The sequence below is a fragment of the Saccopteryx bilineata genome, chromosome 3 (genome assembly GCF_036850765.1).
Source record: "Saccopteryx bilineata isolate mSacBil1 chromosome 3, mSacBil1_pri_phased_curated, whole genome shotgun sequence".
Lineage (NCBI taxonomy): Eukaryota > Metazoa > Chordata > Mammalia > Chiroptera > Emballonuridae > Saccopteryx > Saccopteryx bilineata.
The window spans coordinates 60126342-60152725 of NC_089492.1; the positions used below are offsets into that span (position 1 = coordinate 60126342).

At 38.2% G+C, this 26384-nt stretch overlaps 1 protein-coding gene across 9 annotated transcripts in view; it reads right to left on the minus strand.

The window, feature by feature from the left end:
* Positions 1-26384, minus strand: part of ASPH (aspartate beta-hydroxylase) — a 251987-nt gene that overhangs the window by 191800 nt on the left and 33803 nt on the right. For 4 of the 9 annotated variants that reach the window (XM_066266195.1, XM_066266193.1, XM_066266192.1 and 1 more), the window contains exons 2-4: positions 13208-13357; positions 11209-11253; positions 9716-9784 (exon numbers count right to left, since the gene is read on the minus strand). In XM_066266195.1, coding sequence (XP_066122292.1) covers positions 9716-9784; positions 11209-11253; positions 13208-13357 — 264 coding nt within the window. Of the gene's footprint in view, positions 1-3886; positions 4204-9715; positions 9785-11208; positions 11254-13207; positions 13358-20408; positions 20573-26384 lie in introns of those variants that run through there. The other 5 variants (XM_066266201.1, XM_066266194.1, XM_066266199.1 and 2 more) reach the window with 3 other exon arrangements.

The window sequence follows — 26384 nt, forward strand, 5'->3', positions numbered from 1 at the left end:
GAGGGGGGGGAGTGGAGAAGCAAATGGGCGCTTCTCCTATGTGCCCTGGCCAGGAATCGAACCCGGGTCTCCCACACGCCAGGCCGACGCTCTACCGCTGAGCCAACCGGCCAGGGCAATTTTTTTTTTTAATTTATTGTGTTTACATAGATTCTAGTGTCGCCCCGAATGCATCCCCCCTCCCCCATATTCCCCTCAACATCTCCCTTGCCCCCAGACATCTAGTTTTGGTAAAAAGCATTTCAGGACACACTATACCAATTTCCTTTTATATTTGTAAATACATGGCATAACTATGTTATCACAGACATTTTTGAAAAAAGGAAGCTATAAACCTTCCAACCTTTATGATCAGTAGGGAAGGGAAGATTGGAACCTAACAGAACTGAAAGACTAGATTTAGGCAGGGATTACAGCCCGAGTTTGAATAGAGATAAAATGCAGATTCAAGTACAGATTAAATATTGGAAGACTGAAGACTTCTGTTAGCATTGGTCAGTTTATTCAAACTTTTAAACTGTCATTTATTTCTCTTCAAAAAATATGTCCAAAATTGTTTCACTAATTTAAGCTGCTTATAAAACAAAACACCTCAGTGTTTTCTAATGCAGTGGGCAACTCCTGAGGCTCTCACTCACCAGAACTAACCCCAGCAAATATCTAATAAAGAAAGTACATTAGGTTTAGCTTTGAAGGGAAATTCAAACGAAGCCTGAAGCCTGGTTCCTTACTGCAAGGAGTTCACAGTTAGCTAGTACCTATTGCTATGTGTTACATAGTTATCTCAACAAATAAGGGAGGCAGAGAATTCAGTATACTGGCCCATCAATCAACTTGTGATAATAAAGTCTGAGTCACTGACTTTCATTAAAGTGCGCCAGATATGTGCTGTGATCATAGGAAATTCCTAACTTGCAGAAAACATCTTGCTTGTTTTATAGACCAGAATCTTATTAAGAAAGGGTCACAGAGTATCAATCCCCAAAAGGTGTAACTGCCAACTATACAAATTAAGAATAACGGGTGATGCCTATATCTGCTTTTGATAATTTTCCAAAGTGATAAACATCAAAAGAGAGAAGGAAACATGCGTTCAGTCTAGCTAACTATAGAGAAAAAACAGAATTCAAACAGAAAGAAGTTTTTCTTGCACGCTTGGAGCCAGTTCTGTAAGACGGGGAGGCAGTTTCCAGAATAAAGAATGGAGCACAAGATGAAAAAGGCCAGTCCCCCCGCCCCTGCTTCCCGGCACACCACAGTGCCCGAGGCTCGGCCTGGGTCGCAGCCTGTAAGCCTGCAGCGAGGCCTCGAGTTTTCATCAATAAGATCAGCACCAGAAGACACTGCTCCAAGTGAGTTACACCCCACCCCTCACACCCCGGGGACAATCAGGGCTGACGAAGCTAAGAGGCAGAGAAGAAATCCCCAGAGTGTCTCTGCCTGTGTGTGTGCCCAAGTCCAGAAAAGCCAGGGTCCTGTCAGTGGGACAAGCGGCAGGCAGCTCTGGGGACACACTACACCTGAAGACAGAGCACACTCTGTAAGGTTCTGCGGCAGCTCAGCATCAGAAACGCAAAGTGACTATAGTACAACCTAAAATTCTACGACTATAAATTAATATTCAAATATTTTTGCCTTTTAAAGGAAGTACCTCAGTTTAAGCAAGGAGAATACATTATGAAACAGAAAAGTATACAATTCCTTAGAAAATTAAGAATTACAGCATGTATAATAAATAAAGTTTAAGTGAGGACATTTTGATCAGCTTCAAAATACTATATATACCAGTTCTGCAAATAACGCTTCTCTCAACAAAAACAAACCTTAGGCACAAATCGAAGGAAGTCACAGAAGGTAGGGGTTCAGCAACTACCTGAATTTCACCTTCCTCTGAGGTTTGTCCAAAGGGCTGATTAAAAGGGGTACTAAATAAATAGCGAATTATTATTTCATACCCTCATTTTTCACTTATAAAAATAAAGCATAATTAATTTCTGTACATAAAATGTGTTAGTATCGTGACAAAAAAAAGGTCTGTTGAGAAATTAATGGTTCCAAACACACAAATTTAATTATTTACTTCTCATAAACTGATCAAACATCTTTTGGAGTTAGTAGTAACGAAGCATTAAGAAATAAGACTGCTTTAAAAACTATATCTCAGGCATCCAGCTAAGTGAATTTCATTAAAAATGAGGCCTAAGAATGCTTTTAAATTTAAACCTAATGAACTTTGATACTTCACAGCACTCAAATTCAAAGTGGAAAGTGCATTACGTATGGGCAAAAACTGCATCAACTTTCAGAAAGAACATTAGGAAATCATATTCATTTGTTCCTGAATATTAACATTCCAAGAGCAAAAGTTCTGGACTGTCAGAAACATGAACAGAATAAAACGTATATCCCTTAATAATCAGGGTAGACAAACTAGGGTCCTAATAGCCACATAAGCTTCAGAAGGTCACTGTTGATGTCCAAAAAAACCTGTAGAATACTGCCTTTAAAAAAAAAAAACCAAAAACTTAAATTTGGCAAATGGACAATCTTAGTGGATTGGAAAATGGAGAAGCTACCATTTTCTTAGCCTACAAGAATGATTTCTACCCGAGAAATTGTGTTCTGGTTCCCTTCGAAAAAAAATAGGCGAATAATCTGTCTACAGAAAGAATTTTGATTAAACATGAGAAAAATATTTGAAAAGCAGAAATTATTATAGTTAAATAAAATTATTAAAAATGCAAACACTTTTTAATTTGAGGCTCGAGGAAGAACCAAAGCTGCTTCAATCTCAGAGATTTAAGAACAGGAAACACCTCTCTCTACAAGAGTAAAAGAAACCAAAGGTCTTAGGTCTCTTTACTCTCAAACTGGAGCTTTAAGGAAGGAAATGGATGAACTCTCATTTTAAGAAATGCAGGTTCTATATGATTAATATCATTGTTTTTGATATTATTCAAGCAAACTAACGTTAAGTGAAGAAATTCAAAGATGTTTTTAAGGCTTTCTAATGGTAAAATCATATTCCCCTAGAAAGAATTGCCACTTAAAAAAATTTTGTTTACAAATCTAAAATTCATATTATACCAAAGTCAATTAATAAGGCAATCCAGGAAAAAAATGGAAAAAGACTTATTTAGGATGAATAATTTTAATATGTACAACATTATTTAAGATACATATTCACATTTTCCTTCTCGTGTAATATGCTTTCTTTAAAAAATATACAAATTACTTTCTCTGGATGTATATTTGGAAATAAAATTAAAACTAAATTTTGCTTTCATACACAGAGATATTTATAATACTATCTGAATACAGTAAGTTAGCTAACCTAAGGCAAAAACATGAAGTTATCTTCAAATTATTTTAAAAGCACCATTAATACAGAATTTTTCATTGAAGTTGCCATTAAGCTATGTGACAAATCAGTTAACCTAAACAAATTACAATTTAAAAAATCAGACTTTTGAAGAACCATCATTTTACACATCAGTCATGTTAAAGATCAACAGAGAAGCTTTTATTTATGAATCATGCCAGAAATAGTCTGATAATCAAGTCCATTATAATCATCTTAATTAATAGTATGTTAGAAAGACAAGCATCAAGGGTTAATCACAAAACAATTTGCTATTAAGCTACTAAATTTAGTTCAGTGAATACAGAAGTTAAAACAAAACGATACAGAAACCAATTATACCACCAAGGACATCACTGTCAATGCACTTTGCAGACAGCTACAAGAATGAAGAATGCACACTTTCTTCAGTGGCAGTGGGGAAGCGAGCAAGGGACTAGCTGGGAGCCGTGCTGGGGAGAAAGGCCACATGATCGCCTTGTGTGGTTTGATCGCGGCTGCCCCACTGCACGTTAAGCCCTGGGTGAGCAAAGGAAAGAAAAGAAAAAGGCTGCTTCTGGTTTTCATAAGCCAATGACTTCAGTCCCTGAATCAAAGTTACTGGTTATGTAAATCCAAAATAACACAAGTCTTTCCCTGAACCCCTTCATTCTGTGACGTACCATCAACACCATCTGCAGTTTCACTTTCTTCTTCTTCTTCTTCTAGCATTTCAAAAGGAGTCATTATATCATAGAGAAAGGAGAGGAAACCATAAAACCAATCTGAACTTTCCTCTGCTAAAATATTAAGGACTTCCTCAAGAGAATCAATATTTTCATTACTGCCATCTTTGGTCAGGCCTACATAAGAATAAAGGAAGAGAGAAAGAGAAAACAAGGAGAGCAGTTAGGTGGAAAAAAGAAGCCAAGGAGGGGTGATCTCAAAAAGGACGTGCATCAGGGTCACAGACGGTTACAGAAAATGTATTTAGGAAAATAAAGAAATTGATTTCGATGCACACCTTACAATCAACTCTCAATCACATGAACTAAAGGAAAGGTGCCATTTGAGCAATCCTCCCCTGTCCTACCAGCCCCTAAGCAGGTCTGCCTTTCTCTCATCAGAGACTCCAGAGCTGAAAAACAGAAAACTGCATCAGCCGACAGTGACTGACAACATCAGGGAGAAGCGTGAATAACAGTAGTCTGAGGGAAAAAAGACAGATTCTCCGAACCTCCAGATTAGCTAACCAACCAGATATTATCGACAGTTGATTATACAAACATTTACAAAGCTCCATAAATAGTTATTGAAACAAAAAGGTTCATTTCTTCCTATTTTTCCCCTGAGGACGTGGGAGTTGATGTGAGAAATTTTGAAATTACTGATTACTCATCATAGCCTCCATGGATGAGTATAAATGCACTCAAACTATGTCTAACTCAGATAATTAACTTAAACTTTAACACTATAAAAAATATTAGCTTTATAAATGCTCTGGCTACTGACACATAGTCCTTTAATTTTAGCCAATAAAAGTCAGTTATTAATAATCATTCACTCTGCATACCAATATGAAATTTGATCAGGGCCTTAGCCAGTCATTTGCAATGAGAGCATCCCAAAGCTCTGTCTCCATTAGCCCAAGAAATTAGCTTCTACTGCAAAAACCCCAGACTTCTGTTGTTTGTAAGTCTTAGAGCCAAAACAGGCCCCCATGATGGAAAGAAAGCTAAGTAATATTGTTTTTATCATGTTGGTTTTTTTTAGTTTACTTTGTTTGTTTGTTTGTTTGTTTTGCCTGTGAAGAACTGGCACTGAGCAGGGAAGGTCCCTTGACTCCACAGTCACCAGTACTATCAAGCTCCAGACAGCAAGGCCTACTATTGTGAGGAGCGGGGTGTGAACCACAGGTTGGAGGGATCTGCCTGTAAAAATTATAAATATCTGTAAAAGATAATAGTAAGATAACTAATCATTACAGTAAATTTCCCCCACTTTAACCCATAGAAGAACTACATCATACCATTCTTCATGTATTTGGGGAAGAGGGGTCCACAAATTGCAGTTAGTGTTTAAATTACTGTTGACAAACCCAGAATGTTTTTTCACTCAATTTAACAGTTGCCAAGTGCTATGAACACAAATCTATATTCCCACCCAAGTTTTGGTGGGAATAATAACATTGTTTCTTCTTCCTATCTTAAAGCACTATAGCTGTATAATTACAATATTGTTTTCTCTCCAATTTTCCAAGACAGATACTTTCAAGTATCAAATATAAAACATAAAATATAAAAGTTAGGCCCTGGCCAGCTGGCTCAGTGGATAGAGTGTCGGCCTGGCATATAGATATCCTGAGTTCAATTCCCAGTCAGGACACACAGAAGAAGTGACTATCTGCTTCTCTCCCCCTCTCTCTCCCTCTTCTCCTCCTTCTGCCAGTGAGTGGTTCAGTTGGTCCAAGCATTGTCCCAGGCACTGAGGATAGCTTCGTTAATTCAAGCACCAGCCCCAGAGAGGGGTGGCCGGGTAGATCACAGCCAAGGCACATGTAGGAGTCTCTCTCACTCTCTCGCCTCCTCTCTCATAATAAATAAATAAGAAATAAATAAATAAATAAATAAAAAGTTGACTATCCTTTACTATGATAGGCTGAACTGCCTAACAAAGATGCAAAAGTATTTAAACAAAACTATTTTATCCAACTAGGCAACTTTCCTGTATTTCTTAAGACAACATTATTTGTCCAAAGAGAAACAGAAAAAACTCTGAGTGTACAATTCCTTAACCTCTAAGAGCAGGCCCAAATCAAAGAGCGGGATGGGAATGCCTTTGAGTGGGCAATGTCCAGTCTTTCCTCTCCAGCTCACTCGTGTGTCCTCTTCCAATCTATAAATGTTGACCACGGCTTCCCTTTTGTTCTTCAGCTATACCTGAGGTGGTACCAGCCAGGTATTGGTCATAGGACAAAAGGCCAATCATGCAACCCTCCAGTGGTATTACTCTAAGAATAGGTTACTCTTAGCAGTTAGTTCTTGGATCAATTTGCTATCAATTTTAGTTAGGAAGTAAGTGCTCAGAGAATACATTTCCAAACAATGTAGTTTTTCTATGATCAAAACCAAGGATACTCTATTTTAGAAAATTTGGCCACAAAAGTAGGCCGTGTAAACTAGAACAAGCTTAGAAAATTTTCAAAGAACCCCCATGGGTCATGGCCAGAAATAATGACATCATAAAATAAATGATGGCTATTGATCTAGAATTATGCATACATATTTCATTCTTCCTTTGTATTTCATAAAAAAGCCAAACCTTAAAATATGAGAGAAATGTAAACATGAACGTGTACATTTCCTCAATTTGATAAGATTCAGAAATTTGTAGATTTAAGAATACAGGAAAAAATTCTTATGAAAGAAATGCCAAAAGTATTAAAATTTAACAATCTCAACTATTACTATCCCTGCCACGCCAAACTCTCCCCTCCTCTCCAACTTCCTACTTCCGTCCATCCCTCTGCATTAATCCAAACCCTGACCTTTGAGCCGCCTCTTCAATGAGAATGCACCAGGAATTTGGGCTTTTTTTGGTATATGCTCACTGAATCTGCACGCCTCATAACCTCTCCATGAACATACAGAGCCCATTAATGTCTCTGTACCCCCAAAATTTCACCAGGTTCTTTTTTTTACAACCATCTGCCAGTAATAGAGGCATAACTAAACTATAATAACTTCACAAAATAGGAAAGAACTTTAGTAATAAAATTCCATTCCAGTCAAAGGTGCACTTTATGCAGAGAATTCAAACATCATAGCAAGAAAGTCAAAGGAATAAGTGAGCCTAACAGCTCATTTAGGGTTTGTTTCATCTCTGCTGAAGCCACAAGCCAACTGTGAATTAGTACATATATTTGGCAAAATTGTTTACTTCAGCCTTTGTGCTTTGTGCACTTACTGACCAGGGTTACTAAAATAAACTCAGTTACAAATTTGGTTCCACCTCAAAATATGTAATTCTTATAAAAGAAACAAGTTATGATTTATCCTTACTGCATATGTGTCAACCCGCAATTGGCAATGATCTAAGTTACAATTAATTACCCTGTAAATGGTTGCTTAAAAATCTTAAAGGGGCCTGACCCGGTGGTGGCGCAATGGCTGGAGTCTCAGACTGGGACGTGGAGAACCCAGGTTCGAGACACCGAGGTCGCCAGTTTGAGTGCAGCTCATCTGCCTTGAGCAAAATGCTCACCAGCTTGGACCCAAGGTCTCTGGCTAGAGCAAGGAGTTACTGGGTCTGCTGAAGGCCTGTGGTCAAAGCACATATGAGAAAGCAATCAATGAACAACTAAGGCAGGGGTCAGGAACCTATAGCTCACGAGCCAGCTGTGGCTCTTTTGATGACTGCGTCTGGCTCGCAGACAAATATTTAATAAAATAAATAATAACATTAAAAATATAAAACATTCTCATGTATTACAATCCATTCATTTCCTACCACTCATGTTCATGGTTGTGGGTGGCTGGAGCCAATCACAGCTGTCCTCCAGGACAACACCAAATTTTTATTGGATAATGCGTAATGTACACGGGCCGTTGTATGGCTCTCATGGAATTACATTTAAAAATATGTGGCATTCATGGTTCTCTCAGCCAAAAAGTTTCCTGACCCCTGAACTAAGGTGTTGCAACAGCAACGAAAAACTGATGATTGATGCTTCTCATTTCTCTCTGTTCCTGTCTGTCTGTCCCTACCTATCCCTCTCTTTGACTCTCTCTCTCTGTCCCTGTAAAAAAAAAAACAAAAAACCTTAAAGGGAATAAACTCTTGAAATATAAATATAACACTAAAAATCAAGTTATTAATGTATTAATGTAAATTTGTTATACAAATCAGTGTGTTTTATAGAAAAAAATAACCCATTTAATTTTAAGAGTTAACATTTCCTATCTGACAGATCAGATAGCTGATTTTAAAGCCAAAAATAAATCAATAACATATAGATGAGAAGTAATATTTCTAAAAATAAGGAACCTGGGTCCACATTAAGTTATTTTTTAAGTTAAAAAGCTTCACTATTCTAAATCCATCATTTGAAGTAAAATAATAAAATGGAGTAATGTACTTACCATTTATAGGTGAGCAAATAAGCATCATTCTAATATGTTAAATTATGTATAATCTTATTTATTTTGCATGCTGAAGATTATAATCTTCTGAAGTATAGTATACTTACAAAACTCAAATTTAGCTATATAATGCTAGAATTACATTAAAAACTTCATTAAGAAAGGAAATTTTATAGTGAGCTTCTACTGTTAGGTAGCAAACATAATTCCCACTGAGCAATAATAAAACGTAAACTAAAATTAAGAAGCTATATTACACTTAACCCCAACTAAAACATTTTTTCATATTTAGAACTTATTGTTTCATGGAAAAGTTAAGATAAATCTAATGAAAACAGTTCCATTGGTTACAAATGTGGTAGCCTCCCTTTTTTTTTTTCATGTCTATAAAATGGAGACAAAATCATGTGTCTAGGAAAAATTTCTTTGTGCCATTATTTTATTAAGTTTACTATAATACTAGGCCATAGTCATTATTTTTCTAAAAACTTTAGCACAAAAAAATTTTAATACATATCATGCTGCATATGAAACAAAGGAAACGATGCTAACAAGCAGAAATACATCTCTCTCTAGGCCAGATTACAGAGAATTTGCATATTAAAACCAGTACCATACTTTCTAGTAAAACAGCATTTTAAATCAAATGAGGGAATATCACATACTAATTTTTAGAAAAAACATCTCAGTGACAAAGGTAATTCTGGTGACAGAAAGAGAAGGGCTCAAGACTTGCAAAATAAAGAAACCTGGCCAAAGACTACTAGTTCATACTCTTATTGTTAACTTTAAATTATGCACAGCATAAATGAATTTATATATCTTTTAAAAATTTACATTTTCAAATAGAAGTAGATTTCAAATAGAAGTCAAATGATGCTAAAGAATACTGTAATTCATACTTCAAGACAGACTAACACATTATCTATATATTCAAATGTTAAATCCAGAATAAAGGGTGCTTTAAATCTGAAAAAAACATATCGAGTTTAATACTTGTCAGAAGACTATGTATAAAAGCTATATATTATCCATTTATAAAAGTAAATTGAAATGTGAGTCCTTGGATAATAATTAAGCCCTCTTACATTTCAACAAGAATGAAATAGTTGATTTAAGTGGAAAAATATATTCCATAAAATGTATACAATTGACACTGATATCATCAAGGAAAACATATTCTTTTGTTTCTAGCATCTTACCACCATTAATAAAAAGTAAAATGTCTACTTGCCTAACAAAACTTTAGCATCATCCACATCAAAATCTCCATCACCGTCAGCATCATAGACTCCTAGTTTTCCTGCAAGAGGAAAGACGGATATGGGCACAAAAGGAAAAACAAAGTTAATAAGGTATTGCCACCTCTGCAGTCCTCTACATCAGCCATCAATGTTACCAGCCAATGCAATTCTTTGCTCTTTTAATCCTGAAAAGCAGTGCTAAGTGAGTACCTTACCTAAAAATGATGGGCGATTCACTTAAGATATTCAGGAAATGTTTGCCTCTTCGAGGCTCTAACAAATCTAAGATATATAACTGAGATGATATTTTCCTTTTAAAGGTTTAATAATACCCCAATTTAATCATTTCAGAGCTTTTTCTTGTAATTGTACTGCTACAAATATTTTAGGTAAAATTTTCAACATATATAAGGAATAATAGGAATAATACTGACCCATTTCGAACAATTATGTGACATTTAATGTTTCTGAAGTATGGAAGGTCCACCATCAATATTAAAAACAAAGAAAAAAATACCAAGCCTCAAATAAAAATTACTTATAAATAATTAACATCGAGTACAAAGTACTAAAAATAAGGACAACTAATATAATATTTTACTATAATGATTTACAACAGAAACATTATGAATCAATCTTTTAAAAACAAGACTTCTGAAAACAAAGTATATAAAACTGGCTTCCTGAAATCACACAGGAAAACTTAGTTATTCTACCTAAAAATTTAATTAGCATGAGCCATCTACGACTAAGAAGAAAAATAAGGCTTACGGCATACAGCCTAGAAGACAACACTACTAGAGCCTTTCCTTATGAAGAATAGTAAATAGGTATTTTAAGACTTTAATAAAAATTTATCAACTAGGAGCACTGTTATATTTAGCTTTTCAAATATAAATCAAATACACTCAATTAAAAAAATCCTAAAATCTACATGATTGAGAATTCACCACTGGACAATGGCTATGAAGAGACATAATAATGTGCAGCGATATTTTCAACAACATTCACAGATACAGCATCAGCACTAAAAGAACCGCTGGCAGCACTGTTACCATTTCTCTAATAAAAAGTCAATTAAAATATTGTGTAAGAGCGGGCAGAACTTTTGAAGTAGAGTAGCTATGACCAATCTTTACCCTCCCAGAGCCCTAATTCTACTTAAGAAAATATAATAAACTTGCTAGGCAGAAGTCCGGTTTAGAAATCACACACACATTAGAAATGACAAGAATAATAATGCAGTTACTTTTATTGCGAAGTAAATGAAAAGTGCTGATCTGCAGGCTGAGGCTATATATAGCATAGAGCTCAAACATTAGGAACATGAAAAATGTTATAATTTCTGACAAACGTATAAAGGAAAACTGGTCCTACCACCTACATTCTCTGATGCAGAAGATAATTGAGTTAGTAGAATAAAGATGAGATTATAGAGGCTACTAATACAAGTGGGCTGAAAAATGCATCTCCAATAGCCTACCTTGAAGTACCTCTGATAAGTTATAGCGGAAGTCCTTTGCTTTGGCTGCATGCGCGTAAAAACATGAAAATTGTTACTTGTGCTTAAAGGAACAAATATTTGAAATCTCTTCTTTTGTAATAGGCTTCTCCTAGCAACATATTACAAAAAGCACAGATTACATAGAAGTTTGTCTCTACATTAACATAATTCCTCTGTTAGTCTATCAATTTATCCAGAGACACTTAAATAAAAATAAGAAGCTTCAATGAAAAGCAGATTATTCATGAGTATATTTTGTTATTCTTTGTCTCCACCTCCCCACCCCTAGAAAGATGGCTATAATTAACAAGTAAAGCAGTACAAGAAATTCTATGGAAGGCAGGAAGGTTTTCCATGCAACACTGTACATATAGTGAAATGTGCATTTTGTTCAGTGACAGGGTCCATGCCTTTCCCTGAGTTATTCAAGGTGAGGGCTGTTTAGTCACATCAGTCATAAAGTAGAAACGATCCTAACATCCATCACCGATGAATGACAAAATGTGGTATATCCACACAATGGAATATTATTCAGCTACAAAGTGAAATAAGCATTAAACCTTGAAAACATTATGCTAAGTGCAAAAGGCAAATACAGAAGGCCACATACAATATGATTCCATTTACATGAAATGTCCAAACAGGCAAATCCACAGAAACAGATAAAGTATTAGAGTTTGCTAAGAGAGGGAAGGAGTGAGGAAATTACTGTTTTGAGAAGAGGTGAAGGACATATTCTGGAACTAGCTAATGATGATAGCACAAAACAATGAATATATTAAAAAGCAATGAACTGTTAATTTTCAAATATTTATAATATTGAATTTTGTGTGTGTGTAGGAGAGAGAGAGAAAGAAAGCAAGAGAGAGCCAGGAAGGGAGAGAGATGAGAAGCATCAACTTATAGTTGTGGCACTTTAGTTGTTCATTGATTGCTTCTCATATGTGCCTTGACTGGGGTTCCAGCTGAGCCAGTGACCTTGGGCTCAAGTCAGCAAGTCCTTGGGCTTCAAGCCAAGGACCTTTGGCCTAAAGCCAATGACCAAAGGACCATGTAGATAATCCCATGCTCAAACCAGCTCAAGCTGGTGAGCCTGTGCTCAAGTCGGAGGCTGTGGGGTCTCAAACCTGAGACTTCAGCATCACAGGTTGATGCTCTATCCACTGCACTACCACCAGTCAGGCTACATTATTAAAATTTATGTTATGTTAATTGGTCTTGCAAATTGTATATTTATGATTCATTAATGGATCCTTAAATAAATTCAGTGTTTCATACCAGTATTTTTAAAATTCATAATATAACAAAACAGAATAGAAATTATGGAGTACTGCTCATAGTGAGAGTAAGTACTGTTTGATAACACTTCCGTGTGATATATGTATAATACAAAGCTTTCTTTTTTAAAATTTTACTACAGATCATCTTCTAAAAGTTGAAAAGCCAATTTCTCTAAGGTAACTCTGATAACATGCCTTTTTTTCACTCTACTGAAAACCACTGAAAGGGTACAGAAATCAACAGTACAAAGAAGGTGGTGATATATCTTTAAAATTACTAAGGGATGTCACTTATGCTCTTACAAATTCATATAAGAAACAATATCAAGGCCCTGGCCAGTTGGCTCAGCCATAGAGCATCAGCCAGCATATATAAAAGTCCTGGGTTTGATTCCTGGTCAGGGCACACAGAAGAAGCGATTATCTGCTTTTCCACCCTCTCCCTTTTTCTCTCCCACAGCCATAGCTCGAATGGTTCAAGCAAGTTGGCCCCAGACGGTGAGGATGGCTCTATGGCATTGCCTCAGATGCTAAAATAGCTCAGTTGCCGAGCAATAGAGCAACAGCCCCAGATCGGCAGAGTATCACCTAGTAGGGGGCTTGCCGAGTAGATCCCAGGCAGGGCACATGCAGGAGTCTGTCTCTGCCACCCCCCAATCTTGCCCTTGCTTTAAAAAAAAAAAGATCAAAATTCTTACCTAAAACTTCCTCATAATCAACAAGATCAAACCAGACGACAGCTACTGATGTCCAAACTCCCAGCAATGCAATGACCATAAACCATGTGAAAAATGAACTTCCAGAAAGTACTCCTTTCCTTCCATTTTTGTGTCCTCCATGCTTTGTGTCTGTTGAAAAATGAAATTATTTACAGTGTCATTATATAAGAAAACACTTTATCAAACACCTCTTTTCACTGAATTTTTTCTGCAGTAATTTGGTTGTACTTATAATAGTAAGACATTTCAAAACTAATTTTCACTTAAATTCTCAAAACATGTTACACACACAAAAAGAGGATTTTGAAAATAAAAGATTCTGCTTAGACTCAACACAACATATGTAAAACCCTAATTTCCAAGTAATTAAAGAAACTAGAGATGAGCTAATTATTTTCTAAAAAGTTTGATATAATATGTATTTCCATATAAGTTCTTTTTCTGAACCATCTAAATATTACATCCTTTAAAGTTCAGAGCATTATCAACAACTTAATGAAATCATGTAGAAATGGCGTAGCCAAATCCTTTCCTCTGTCCCAGTTTCTGTAGTCTTAAAAACTCTGTTAATTGTCACAGAAAATACCTCCCCCCCAAAAAAAACCCCACTCTATATTCTTAGCCAAAGAAGGACAGAAGGAAGGAAACAATTTATAGGAATAGAGCTCAGGGAAGCGAAGTTAAACAGGACAGTCCAGTCTTCCTCCTTCACAAAGCCCACTGGGATCTATGGAAACAGGAAGAGGCTTGTTCACAGTTGGTCTCAATGCAGGAAACAGCTTTGTAAACTGCCATCCCCCCAAAGTGTCATTTATCACATTCGACATTCTTAAATATACCATATATTTTTGGAAATATTCTTCTGACAGCCAAAAATAAACAAAAATGATGAAAGTGATATTAATAGAAAATGGTGAACACTATCTTTAAAAGGGAAGACCACTAATAGCCAAGTTTCTCTTTAAAAAGAATATAAATATTATGTAAATATTAATAACTAAGTGAAAAAAAAAACATATTCTATCCTAAAGTGCCCTGTGAGAAAAAGAAAAGCTTATCAACCAGATAGAGAAGCAAGACACCATCTTCTACTTGTCAAGCACGTTGCCTCTTCCAAGGGCGTCCACATGCAGGGCTGCACGTGGTTCTCAGGCTGTTCTCGTCAGTGTCTCTCTGGAGGGTATTGCTGGGAGTTGACACAGGACAACTCTTTATCCCGTGTGGCCGTTATTCACACTGCTCAGCGGCCGGCATCCGTAGTGCCTGCTGGTCCCAAAGGTAAGTAGTTCCCAGCGATTATGACAAAAACACACCCAAACATGACCAGCTGTCCCCCACAAGGGCAATGCCTGATTGAGAACCACAAGGGGAAAGGAGAAGAACAATCATCTGTGTTTCATAAAGAAAAGATTAGATGATTCACCCGAAGTCACCAGCACAAGTTAGGTTGACCTAGGAATAAACCCTGACTTCACTGGTCCCGAGTTCCTTGATCCACACATGAGTGGGCCAAAGCACATAATTTCCAAAAACCTGACAAGCTCTGATCTAGAACCTGCTTTCTGACACCTAAATCCAGTTCTAAGATATGCACAGTTTTAAACCAACCACTAGATTAACTTTTCAAAAGGTGCCATAAAATCTAAATCTGAGAGAAAATGTATATGTGTATGTATACACACTCAAACCTATACAGCTTTATCAATCCATCTTAGAGTTAAGTATGTAAAATTATGATGACCAACTATGAGAAATTTTATTCAAAAGTCAATTTTCTTTCCTAATGTTCTTTAACTATTAACAGACCTATCAAAAAGGGCCAGATTTATAAATAGACATGGTGAATCCACAAAACTATACTTACCAAAAAACATATGGCCATACAATTTCTTTCTAATATGATCAATTAACTCTCCTAAAAGCTGATTATACAAAAACATAATTTCTACATGAAGAAGTACTTGCTGGGCACAGACCACCAAGCTGCACATTAAATGCACTGCCAACAGGCTGCCCAGATTCATTTTCTGAACACTGCCGTGGGCGGGAGGGAGGCTGGGTACAAGTTTCTGAAATGTTGGTGAGGGTAAGAATAATTTTTGATATTTTTATGTGTCTGAAGCACAGAAACAATAAGAACAATATAAAATAAAGCACCATTAAATTTGATCAAAGAAAAAAGTGAGTAGCATCTGTGGGGGGCAAGGAGCACTATAGATACAGCAGCACTGCTGGATGTTTAACTTACACTGCTCACAAGTATCAGGGGATATTTTATCGCTTCATATTCATTTTGAAATATCCCCTAATTTTTGTGAGCAGTATATTAGACCTCTATATACGTGAAGAATTTTTTAATCTTTATAAAAATCTTACTTCTATGATATCTTTATTATATGCGGCTTAAGTGTCTGTTTGTCGCCGATAGCTTATTGGTTGCTTGCGTAACTGTACTAGCCAATGGGGTGAAGTTGCCACGGCTGAACGCAAATTGAGCGGGTCAGGGGGAAGGTGAACATTTGTTTGCATTGGCAATCATCTGTTTTACATAAAAACTACGTCTTAACGTAATTTCTTTTAAGAATGCCTCCTAGAAAATACTGTAAAACTTGCCTTTGCTATGACCATCAATAAGTCTCAGGGCCAAACGCTTAAGTGTGTTGGCATTTTTTTACCTGAGCCTGCATTTGGACACAGTCAACCTTATGTTGCCTGTTCAAGAGTTCGTGAAAGAATGGATGTAAAATTAAAAATAATTGATGGTCCTCTGCAAGGCGAGCTTAAAAATGATGGAAAGATCTACACAAGAAATGTTGTGTACAAAGAGATCTTTGACATGTGAATTAACATTTTATTATTTAAATCACCTTTATTTATTGAACTAGCAGTGGCTCTTAAGAAATGTACCCCCAGTGGTTTCCTTCATTGCGCTCTACTTTAAGCAATTAAGCAAGTAGAAGGGGGAAACCCCGTGGGGCACTAAGCAAAGGGGCGTCCTCGCCGCCTGCCCTGGGTAATTCAGTTTGAATTAGCAGACACCTTTACACAAATCATTTTAATTACAATTTATAATATCTAGAACAGCGGTCATTTCGTATGACCGCCGGGCTTTCCAGTATAGATATATGCTCACATACCCACTTGTATAGAATACTTACTATACGAATACTGCCTTCCAGAACATTAATTTACTCCCAAATATGCAATAGAATTATAATGACTAAGAATGTTCTTCCTTTGACTACTTATTGCCTCTGAGAATCATATTTAAATTTTCTATTTAAAATAAGTACTAGAAAAGTGAGTTCTTGTTTTATTTCATCTTGTATATTTTGTAATTGACACCAGTGTCTTGTATTATTCCTAATTAACTGGAAAATAATATAGCTAAATAAATAGATCTGCATCTCTACCCCTCCCCCTTCACGCGCTCTCTCTCTCTCTCTCTCTCTCTCTCTCTACTTCTCCCGCAGCCATGGTTCAATTGGTTGGAGCATATCACTCTGGGCACTGAGGATGGCTCCATGGAGCCTCCACCTCGGGTACTAAAAATAGCTTGGTTGAGAGCATGACCCCAGATGGGCAAAGCATGGGCACCAGAAAGGGGTTGCCAGGTAGATCCTGGTCAGGGCACATGCAGGAGTCTGTCTCTATCTCCCCTCCTCTCACTTGGAAAGAAAAAAGAAGAAAAAAATGAAATAAATAAATACAGTTCATCCTTTTATTCATTCATTTAATATACTTGTGTTGGCCATGGCCAGTTGACTCAGCGGTAGAACTTGGCCAGGCATGTGGGAGTCCCAGATTTGATTTCTGGTCAGGGCACACAGGAGAAGCGACCATCCACTTCTCCACCTTCCTTCCTTTCTCTCTCTCTCTCTCTCTCTTCCTCTCCTACAGCCATGGCTCGAATGGTTTGAGAAAGTTGGCCCTGAGCACCGAGGATGGCTTCATGGCCTCGCCTCAGGTGTTAAAATAGCTCAGTTACCAAGAAACGGAGCAGCAGCCCCAAATGGGCAGAGCATCACACAGTAGGGGACTTGCCAGGTGGATCCTGGTTGGGGTGCATACAAGAATCTGTCTCTCTGCCTCCCAGCCTCCAACTTAATAAAAAAATAATATACTTGTGTCAGATGTGATACAATTTTTACTCAATAATTAATGTATACCTAGATAAAAGTAACTCAAGGTGATGCCATTTACAGAGGATAAGGAAGTAGGCGATGGGTGAAACAGATGAAGGACAGAAGTACAAATTTTCAGCTATAAATAAGTTACAGGGATGTAATGTACAACATGAAGAATACAGTCAATGGTATAATAAATTTGTACAGTGACAGATGGTTACTAGATTTATTGTGATTTATTTTGAAAGCAGTATGAATGTTGAATAACTATGTCATACTCCTGAAACTTATATAGTATACTATTGTATATAACTACTCTAATTTAATAAAAAAAAATTAGGCCTGACCTGTGGTAGCACACTAGATAAGGCATTGACCTGGAATGCTGAGGTTCCGGTTCAAGACCTCAGGCTTGTCTGGTCAAGGCACATACGAGAAGAAAGGATGATGAGTCGATGCTTCCTGCTCCACCACTTTTCTCTCTCTTTATCCTTTCTTTAAAATCAATAAATGAAATAGTTTTTTAAAAATTTAGTACATAATTTTTTAAGATAACTCCCTCAAAAAGAAAGAAAAGATATTATTTAAAATAAGCTTATAGTGAAATAGCCAATAAAACAAAAATAATAATTTGATTACAAAGTTTAATTCTTTCTATCTCTTTCTTTAGGCAGAAATGAAGAGGAAAATTTCTGAGATTCTCAAAAGGAAAGTATCATTTATCTAAATTGATTCAGTAATACTTATCAAAATGTTTGACCTACAATAGTAAATATAAGTAAAAAGTGGAAAAAGGCTTTTAAAAATAATTACATAAATTCACGCACCAAAACAGGGAAAAGGCATTGGGAGCGGGAGGGGACAGAGAGCCAAACACAGTACAGAACCAGCCTTCACCTGAAATCTACTTACATTTGTCTTAAACATTATCCTAACAACTTCAATCAAGTGTCCTAACTCACTGCACAGAACTAAAGAGTAGATTTTAAAGAGAACCTAACCCAAATGAGTTAAGACAACAAGGTGCAGGCGGAGGGAGGACCTATAAAAGGCATGGTTACAGCAGCGAGGGAGGACACAGGAACGTGAAGGAACAGTGTGGCAGGGGGCCATTTAGGACTGGTGTGTGTAGGCTACTACTAAACAGTCTTAAAATAATCTTTAGTACAATGACCTTCATATTGATTTTGACATTAAAACATTATTCTAAACTGTTTAAGAATGAAAGAAATGTATAATAAATCTATCCAATATATTTTTATTAAACAGATTTACCACTTTATTAGCAATATTTTATCCATTCATTTACAATGTGAAATAATTAAGGTTTTACTTTAGTATTGTTAATGTTAATATTAATTCCATAAAGGAACAAAATATTAATAGTAAGTTATAGAAAGGAATCTTTCCTAAGATATCTTTCTGAAGGAGACTTTTTAATCAATACCAAATAATACACTCTTCATATGTCACTTTGTAAATATGGTGTGTCTAGTCTCAAAGGGCAGATCAGTATCTTCCTAATTAAACTGGAGAATGCATAGTAAGATAAACCCTTCAAGAGAGTTTAAAACTCCCTGAGCAAACCCGAAACAAGACTTTAATCCAAAGGTATTCTGGAAGAACATCGAGCAGTTGTGCCTATTTTCTAAGACCAGACTCAATCTAAGGGTCTCGATTTCATTTTCTGGCTCCATATTCAACCTGTAGTCCCAGGGATTAGTCAAAAAGATTTTTTAATGGGTGTGTGGTGGGGTTAGGATCATGGCAATGACTATGTGATTCACTTTTTTCCATACTGACCCATCAAAAAAGTACATGACCTACATATCAGACCATATTCTTACATATACTACCACACACAGATAATCATCATAGTGAGCAATGAAATGTGTCTCTCTCCAAAGTGAAGAGTGGATAAGGGAGAACAGGTAATTTTATTTATTTGTTGAAGAAAGGAAGATAGAGGATGTACCCCAGTACCTGTACAGTAGTCAATTACTTCTCTGGACTACTACAAATCAGCCATTTACATGTTCACTAGCATTGTGCAGGCAATTTCATATTTTTCATGAACTACCTATACATTTAAAGTAAAAAAAAAAAAGAACATAAAAACTGTCAAACTGGTCATTTGTCCATGTTACAAAATGTCAACCTTTGGGAGTCAAGAATTGTTAACAGTGGGTAGAAGTGTAGATTATGTAACCCATGGAGAAGAGGAAAAATGTCTTCAAAAAGAACTGTCAGACATATATCTCATATTCTTCTTCATGGCTACATGAGGCACATTATCAGACTAGTCAAGAAACCCATTCTAACCATTTATCCAAAACAGTGTTCCAAGCACAATACTCATATTCTCTGTACTAATAATAGAACCCTTCCGGTGGCCACTCAGCAGCTGAAAGTTGGAAGCAGGTTTAATATGCCTATTTTTTTCTTTAAGTTTTCAACAAATGAACCAATGTAACTTGCTTTCAACTAAATGGGATGACAATCAAAAACGTAAATTCAATATATCATTAAAGAACGGTTGAAGGTTAATGATTTAATTTTAAAAAACAAAATAAAATCCTAGTGTCTTTTCTTGCATTTATCCTCTTCTGCACAAACATTTTCACATATGCTAAGACTGCTCAAGCCAACTAAATGTGCTCATTCATACAAGATGGGATGTACACATCCCTTCAGTTTCCTGTCACTGTGTATGAATGAATACAGACAATTCGTAAAATTTACTGTAATTTATAAAACTATGAAAAACTACCTGTACATTTTTCTTAAGTTCATAAAATGCCGTATCTGATAGTATAATACACTAAAAAGATATTCTAAGTTAAGACACCCAAACATTCAGATAAAAGACAGATTATTCCATAAAAAAATTGAACTGCTGTGCAAAGTCCAGGAGTTCAAAATAGAAAATGTAGAAGACGTAGTCAAAGCACTTAGCCAAAAATAATTTAACAGCACACACTGACTATAAAGCTAGTAACTGTCAGCAGGATCCAAAACCACGTTTAGCCCAAACAATCAAGATACTCCTTTACCTTCAGCCATTTTGATTTCTTCAATCCATGAGTAATATGTATCGAAGACAAAAACCCAAGCCCCTCAGCAGGTTCAGGCCCACCGCACGCCCTTCCCCACCAAAGCTCTAGACAGGCCGAGCTCCACAGGCAAGGCTTCTAGAACTGAAATTGGACCTGACCACACACTCTGCTCCCCGGTTATTTTTAGAGGCCTCTTTCTCATGGCCTAATACTGCGAGCCACTCAGGCTGAAATGCACTCCTAATAATCCGGCAGCTTTTCTCCCATTTAGGGATTCCAGTCTTGGTTGTTCCTATCTCCCTAATCCAAACCCTAAGAAAATCAAGCACGCTCGAAACAATGAAACAGAACAAATTGTGCTGCCAGTTTTGTTTTCTTGGAATCAGTCTTTCATGGTTTTAGCTTAAGTACCAAATCATTCAAAACTGAAACAAGTCTTGCTATAAAATGTGGCCCCAAGCCCAGAAACAGCTTGATCTGGCCCTTCAGCATCTATCAAATGCCTACATAAAAGACTATGATTTAGTCTGAATGAAACAGAACCCTAAATGGAAAGAAATTAATTAATGCTCTAGAATTCTGATTCTAAGTCATTACCATCCCAAGATGAATTCCTGCAACAGCAAAAGTAAAGCAACGGTATAGTTTATTTCACTAGAGCTGGGAAGGATGGCACAAGGAAGAGGAACAGAGGGGAGGTGAAGGAAGAGGAAGAAGTGGCCAGAAGGCAGGGAGGGAGGGCACATGGAAAGGAGACACTCTTCAGCTTCAGGAGCAGTGATCTAGAAAACCACCTCAGAGAAGGACCTAGAAGGACATCGACAACTACACGCTGATTTTGCTCTACTTTCCACCAACCCCATTCTCCAAATATTCTCTTCTGGGAAATAAAATCAGCCCAATTTTAGTACCATATAGTCACTGATGGAAGATTAGCAGTTCAAGGAAGTCATCAGAGTTCTGATTAGTTTACTAAATTAATTTAGCACAAATAGTAACCAGAGCAAGGCAGCGACCTTTCAAAGTTGTTTACAGGTCTTTAAATGTTTCAATCAAATTAAATGTTTCACATGCAAATTAAACATTTACATGTTCTGAAGAGAAGTCAGCAACCTACAGCACCAGGATGATGGCCCAGAGCTGGGACGGAATGAAGAAGGCATCAAGGACAAATGCACAAAACTGATGAGTGTCTTAGTTGTCCTCCCACCAAAAGCATTTCCCCCCTCCATTTCTTTCCTCGATAATCTGTCCCACTAAGATTAAGTGCTTGCTAAAATGTTGAAAGATAAAGCCCTGGCCTGTTGGCAAAGCATTAGCCCAGCATGTAGATGTCCAGGGTTTGAGTTCCAGTCAGGGCACACAGGAGAAGCAACAATCTGCGTCTCCACCCTGCCTCTCCTCTTTTTCTCTCATCCCTCCCGTAACCATGGCTCAATTGGCTCTAGCAAATTGACCACGTGTGCTGAGGATGGCCCCTTGGCTCCCCTCAGGCACTAAAAATAGCTCAGTTGCTAAGCAACAGAACAATGCCCCAGATGGGTAGAGCAACGCCCCATAAGGGGCTTGCCTGGAGTCTGTCTGTCTGCCTCCCCTGCTCACTCAATTTAAAAAAATGTTGAAAGATAAAAAATTATTTTTTGACAGTGGCTTAAGATGACCCACCACCATACAAATTCAATAGACAAATATTTCAGAAGCATTCTTTTGCTGTTTTCAGATCGTAAGGGTAACAAGCAGTGATGGGATTCAGCTGGTTTTTAATGGTTCAGCAGAACCGATACCTAATTTTTTGTTGAGTCGGGTGAATCAGTTGTTAAAATGACACTTGTAATTAGGGTTCTCTCTAATGTGGGCACCTGGGCAGCTGCCCAATATGAAAATCACAAATTTACATTCCTTACTCGTTTTTAATGTTCATCTGCGCAACAGCGTATTCTAAGGGCCCAAAGTAATGTTCATTCCATCCATAAATGAAAAAAATGTGATGGAACTATGCCTGTAATATTTATTTATTCATTTCATAAAACTTCTTATACCTTTGACAAAATACTAGATTTTAATTCCCTAGTGTTTATTTTACGTTGTAAACAAACATACAACATAAAGAGAAAAAGTGCCAGACAACCAGGAGGTGACAAGCTGTCATTTGTTTCAGCTTTGTGTTATCCCAAAATTTCCTCGAGATATTATGAGTATTATTTAATATTTTTTCATTAATATTTTAAAACTGTTTTATAATCTAGTTTTGTATAGCTCTTTTACTGTTCTTATTTAAATATTAAATGCATGAAAGAATAAACTACCTTTCAGTATGTCTTTTTTTATACTTACAATAGTCATTAGGGTGGAGAACCAGTTGCTAAATGATTTGAATCCCACCACTGGTGACAAGTGACCCTTCCTTGGCACCACTGGAAACCAGGCCACTATTCTCACATGGCCGGTGCCCAATTCAGACTCAAGAGATCTGATTCAATTCCCAGCTGCTTCATTAATTTTGATTTGGGTAAAGGCAGCAAACTTTCGGGCCTATATTTCCTGGCCTATAAAACAGGTCTTGGCACAATGTAGGCGTGCAAATATTTGTTGAAGTCACTCATGCAACACACTGTGTTGACTCAATCAGGACTAGTGCACAGGTCTCACCTCCAATCGCAGCTCTCTCCATGAACCCGGCCTGACAGCAAGGCTCCAGAGCTGCCAGGTCCCTCCTCTCCCGTTTCAGCCTGTGCAAGGCCAGCTGCACTCTGAGTGACAGGTCTGTGGCCAAATGCTGACCTGAGACGCGAATCACAGCTATGAAATCTGGGTATACTTCAACCCTGAGTCTTCCACACAGCTCCGATTATTCCGCCTGACAAGTCATCACACACATTCACAGGGCCTGGAGTTAACCTTTCCCTCATCTTCCGCATCAGTTTTACAGTAAAATTTCTTCACTCAGTTTCACAATAATGGCAAACATACTACCCTAATAGGGTGTCTCTGAAATAACATTTGACCTACCACCACATTTCTTAAGAAAAAATATATTCTGAATTCTAAGTAACTATCTCTTATGTCATTTTTAATGATAGGAAATGTTATGAAGTTTGAAAATAATTTTCATAGAGCAAATCATTTTTTAAAAACCCTAGAAAAGACAACTAAAGTAACAATACTTAACCATTTTTTGTTTTGTTTTGTTTTGTTAAAGCTAATGGGACTAATAGCAACTCCAAGGTCCAAGCAAAGATAAAACTTCTAACATATCCACCAAAGCCATTATTATCAGCCTAATGCCACTGGAGATCAGGAGAGCCAAGACCTATGCCCACGGAGTCCTAGGTACCATCCTCCTCCAAACCTGCGAGGTGCAAGTCCCCCAGAGCTCCCCGGACCAGCACTGATTACCTCCTCCCCTCCCTGAACAGCCACCTGACAGCAGCTGTTCTCGCATTTCAGAGCAGGGGCTTTCTTTTTTTTTTTTTAAAGGGATAAACACCCCTTCCTCCACCTTTTGTTCTTCTTCTTCTTTTTTTTTTTTTTTTCCTGAAGCTAGAAACGGGGAGAGACAGTCAGACAGACTCCCGCATGCACCGACCGGGATCCACCCCAGCACGCCCACCAGGGGGCGACGCTCTGCCCACCAGGGGGCGATGCTCTGCCCACCAGGGGGCGATGCTCTGCCCACCAGGGGGCGACGCTCTGCCCACCAGGGGGCGATGCTCTGCCCCTCCAGGGCATCGCTCTGTTGCAACCAGAGCCACACTAGCACCTGGGGCAGAGGCCAAAGAGACATCCCCTGCACCCGGGCCATCTTTGCTCCAATGGAGCCTTGGCTGTGGGAGGGGAAGAGAGAGACAGAGAGAAAGGACAGGGGGAGGAAGAAGCAGATGGGACGCTTCTCCTGTGTGCCCTGGCCAGGAATCGAACCCGGGACTTCTGCACGCCAGGCCGACGCTCTACCACTGAGCCAACCGGCCAGGGCCAGAGCAGGGGTTTTCAACCTTTTTACACTTGGGGACACATGAAAATAGACTTCTTTTAGGGATAGTTAAAGCAGAACTCACCCTGAGCATAAGCGAATCTGACTAAGACCACTGGGTCTGTGGTCCTCATACAGCATCAGGGTGGTCAACACTTTTACAGACTGGCATGAAATTTCTGGTGGCCTCATCCGCAGACCGGTGGTTGACAAACACTGCTTTAGAGCACATCAGTCACCAGAGGGCCTGTGAACACAGATTCCTGGGCCCAGTCCCAGGATTTCTGACTCTGCAGGTCGGAATGGGCCCGATAATATGCATTTCTAACAAATTCCCAGGTGCCGTGAAGCTGCTGGTGCAGGGACGACACACAGAATCACTGCACTCCTGCACCAGCCATCCCTAGTTCTCAAGGAGTGCAGACGGAGAAAGCAGTTCTTACTCTTACTGAGTCCCAGACCTTCATTTCCTTACACTTAAAAAAACCCAAAAAACCAAACAAACAAAAAACAATAACCTGTTCCTCCAACATCCAAGCCCCCCATTTATACCACCCCACCCTGCCTCATCGCTGTCATCACCCCCCTCAGGGAAGCCCCCTCAGCCAAGTCTTCACCAGCAATTCCGACCGTAGCCACTGAGTTCAGTGTCTGTGTGGCTAACAGGACAGGTCCTCTTTCCTTCACCGTTCACCCCACTAACCTTGTTCCCCTGCCCTCTATATCCAGCACTCATTCTTATACTCTTACCATGGATCTCGCTATGAACCCTAATTCACCTTCCCAATCCCATCTTCATTCTCCCTGAAAGAGCGCTGTAGCTCTCCTCCTGGCACAACCCATCCTAACGGAGCTGCAACTTTCCTAAGAAAACTCAGCTTATTTTATTTAGGTCCATAGAAGGATGGAAGGATATCACGAGATACCAAGAACACAGTTCTTTAAACCATAAACAAGAAACTTTTCATCTACATATAGTCTCCAAAGCAAATAGGCAAGTTTCACCATTCTAAACCTAATATTAAACAGGCAATATTACAAAAGTAACAAAAGACAACTGCAGACATTGAGTAAAACTTAATGTCTACACCACCCGAGCTAGGGAACACTACCTCTACGTGCTTCTAATCCAGTTAAGACTGCATAGTGAATCATCAAGGCCACTCCCTGACTCACTAACTCTTTTGCTTCTCTCTCCCGGCTCCGCCTCCCTGGACGAACACCCTGACTCGCCATCTCCGGGGCACAGCCAGTGAAAATCAGGGACAGGACCCAGGGGAGCCAACCACACCCAGCCCACAGGACTACCTGTCAGTCTTACCATTCTTCTCTAGAAATCTCACTTTCCTATTCTCCACAATCACTACTTTGAACTTCTTTGCTGTTAAATCAGGGGTACCCAAACTACGGCCCGCGGGCCGCATGCGGCCCCGAGACCATTTATCCGGCCCCCACCGCACTTCCAGAAAAGGTACCTCTTTCATTGGTGGTCAGTGAGAGGAGCATAGTTCCCATTGAAATACTGGTCAGTTTGTTGATTTAAATTTACTTGTTCTTGCCTGACCTGTGGTGGCGCAGTGGATAAAGCATCGACCTGGAAATGCTGAGGTCGCCGGTTCGAAACCCTGGGCTTGCCTGGTCAAGGCACATATGGGAGTTGATGCTTCCAGCTCCTCCCCCCCTTCTCTCTCTCTGTCTCTCCCTCTCCTCTTTAAAATGAATAAATTTTAAAAAAATTAAAAAAAAAATTTACTTGTTCTTTATTTTAAATATTGTATTTGTTCCCGTTTTGTTTTTTTACTTTAAAATAAGATATGTGCAGTGTGCATAGGGATTTGTTCATAGTTTTTTTTATAGTCTGGCCCTCCAACGGTCTGAGGGACAGTGAACTGGACCCCTGTGTAAAAAGTGTGGGGAACCCTGTGTTAAATGATTCTATCTTCTCATACTCAAAAAAAAAAAAAAAAAAAAAAAGCCACAGCCTCCTACTTCATAGAAAAAAA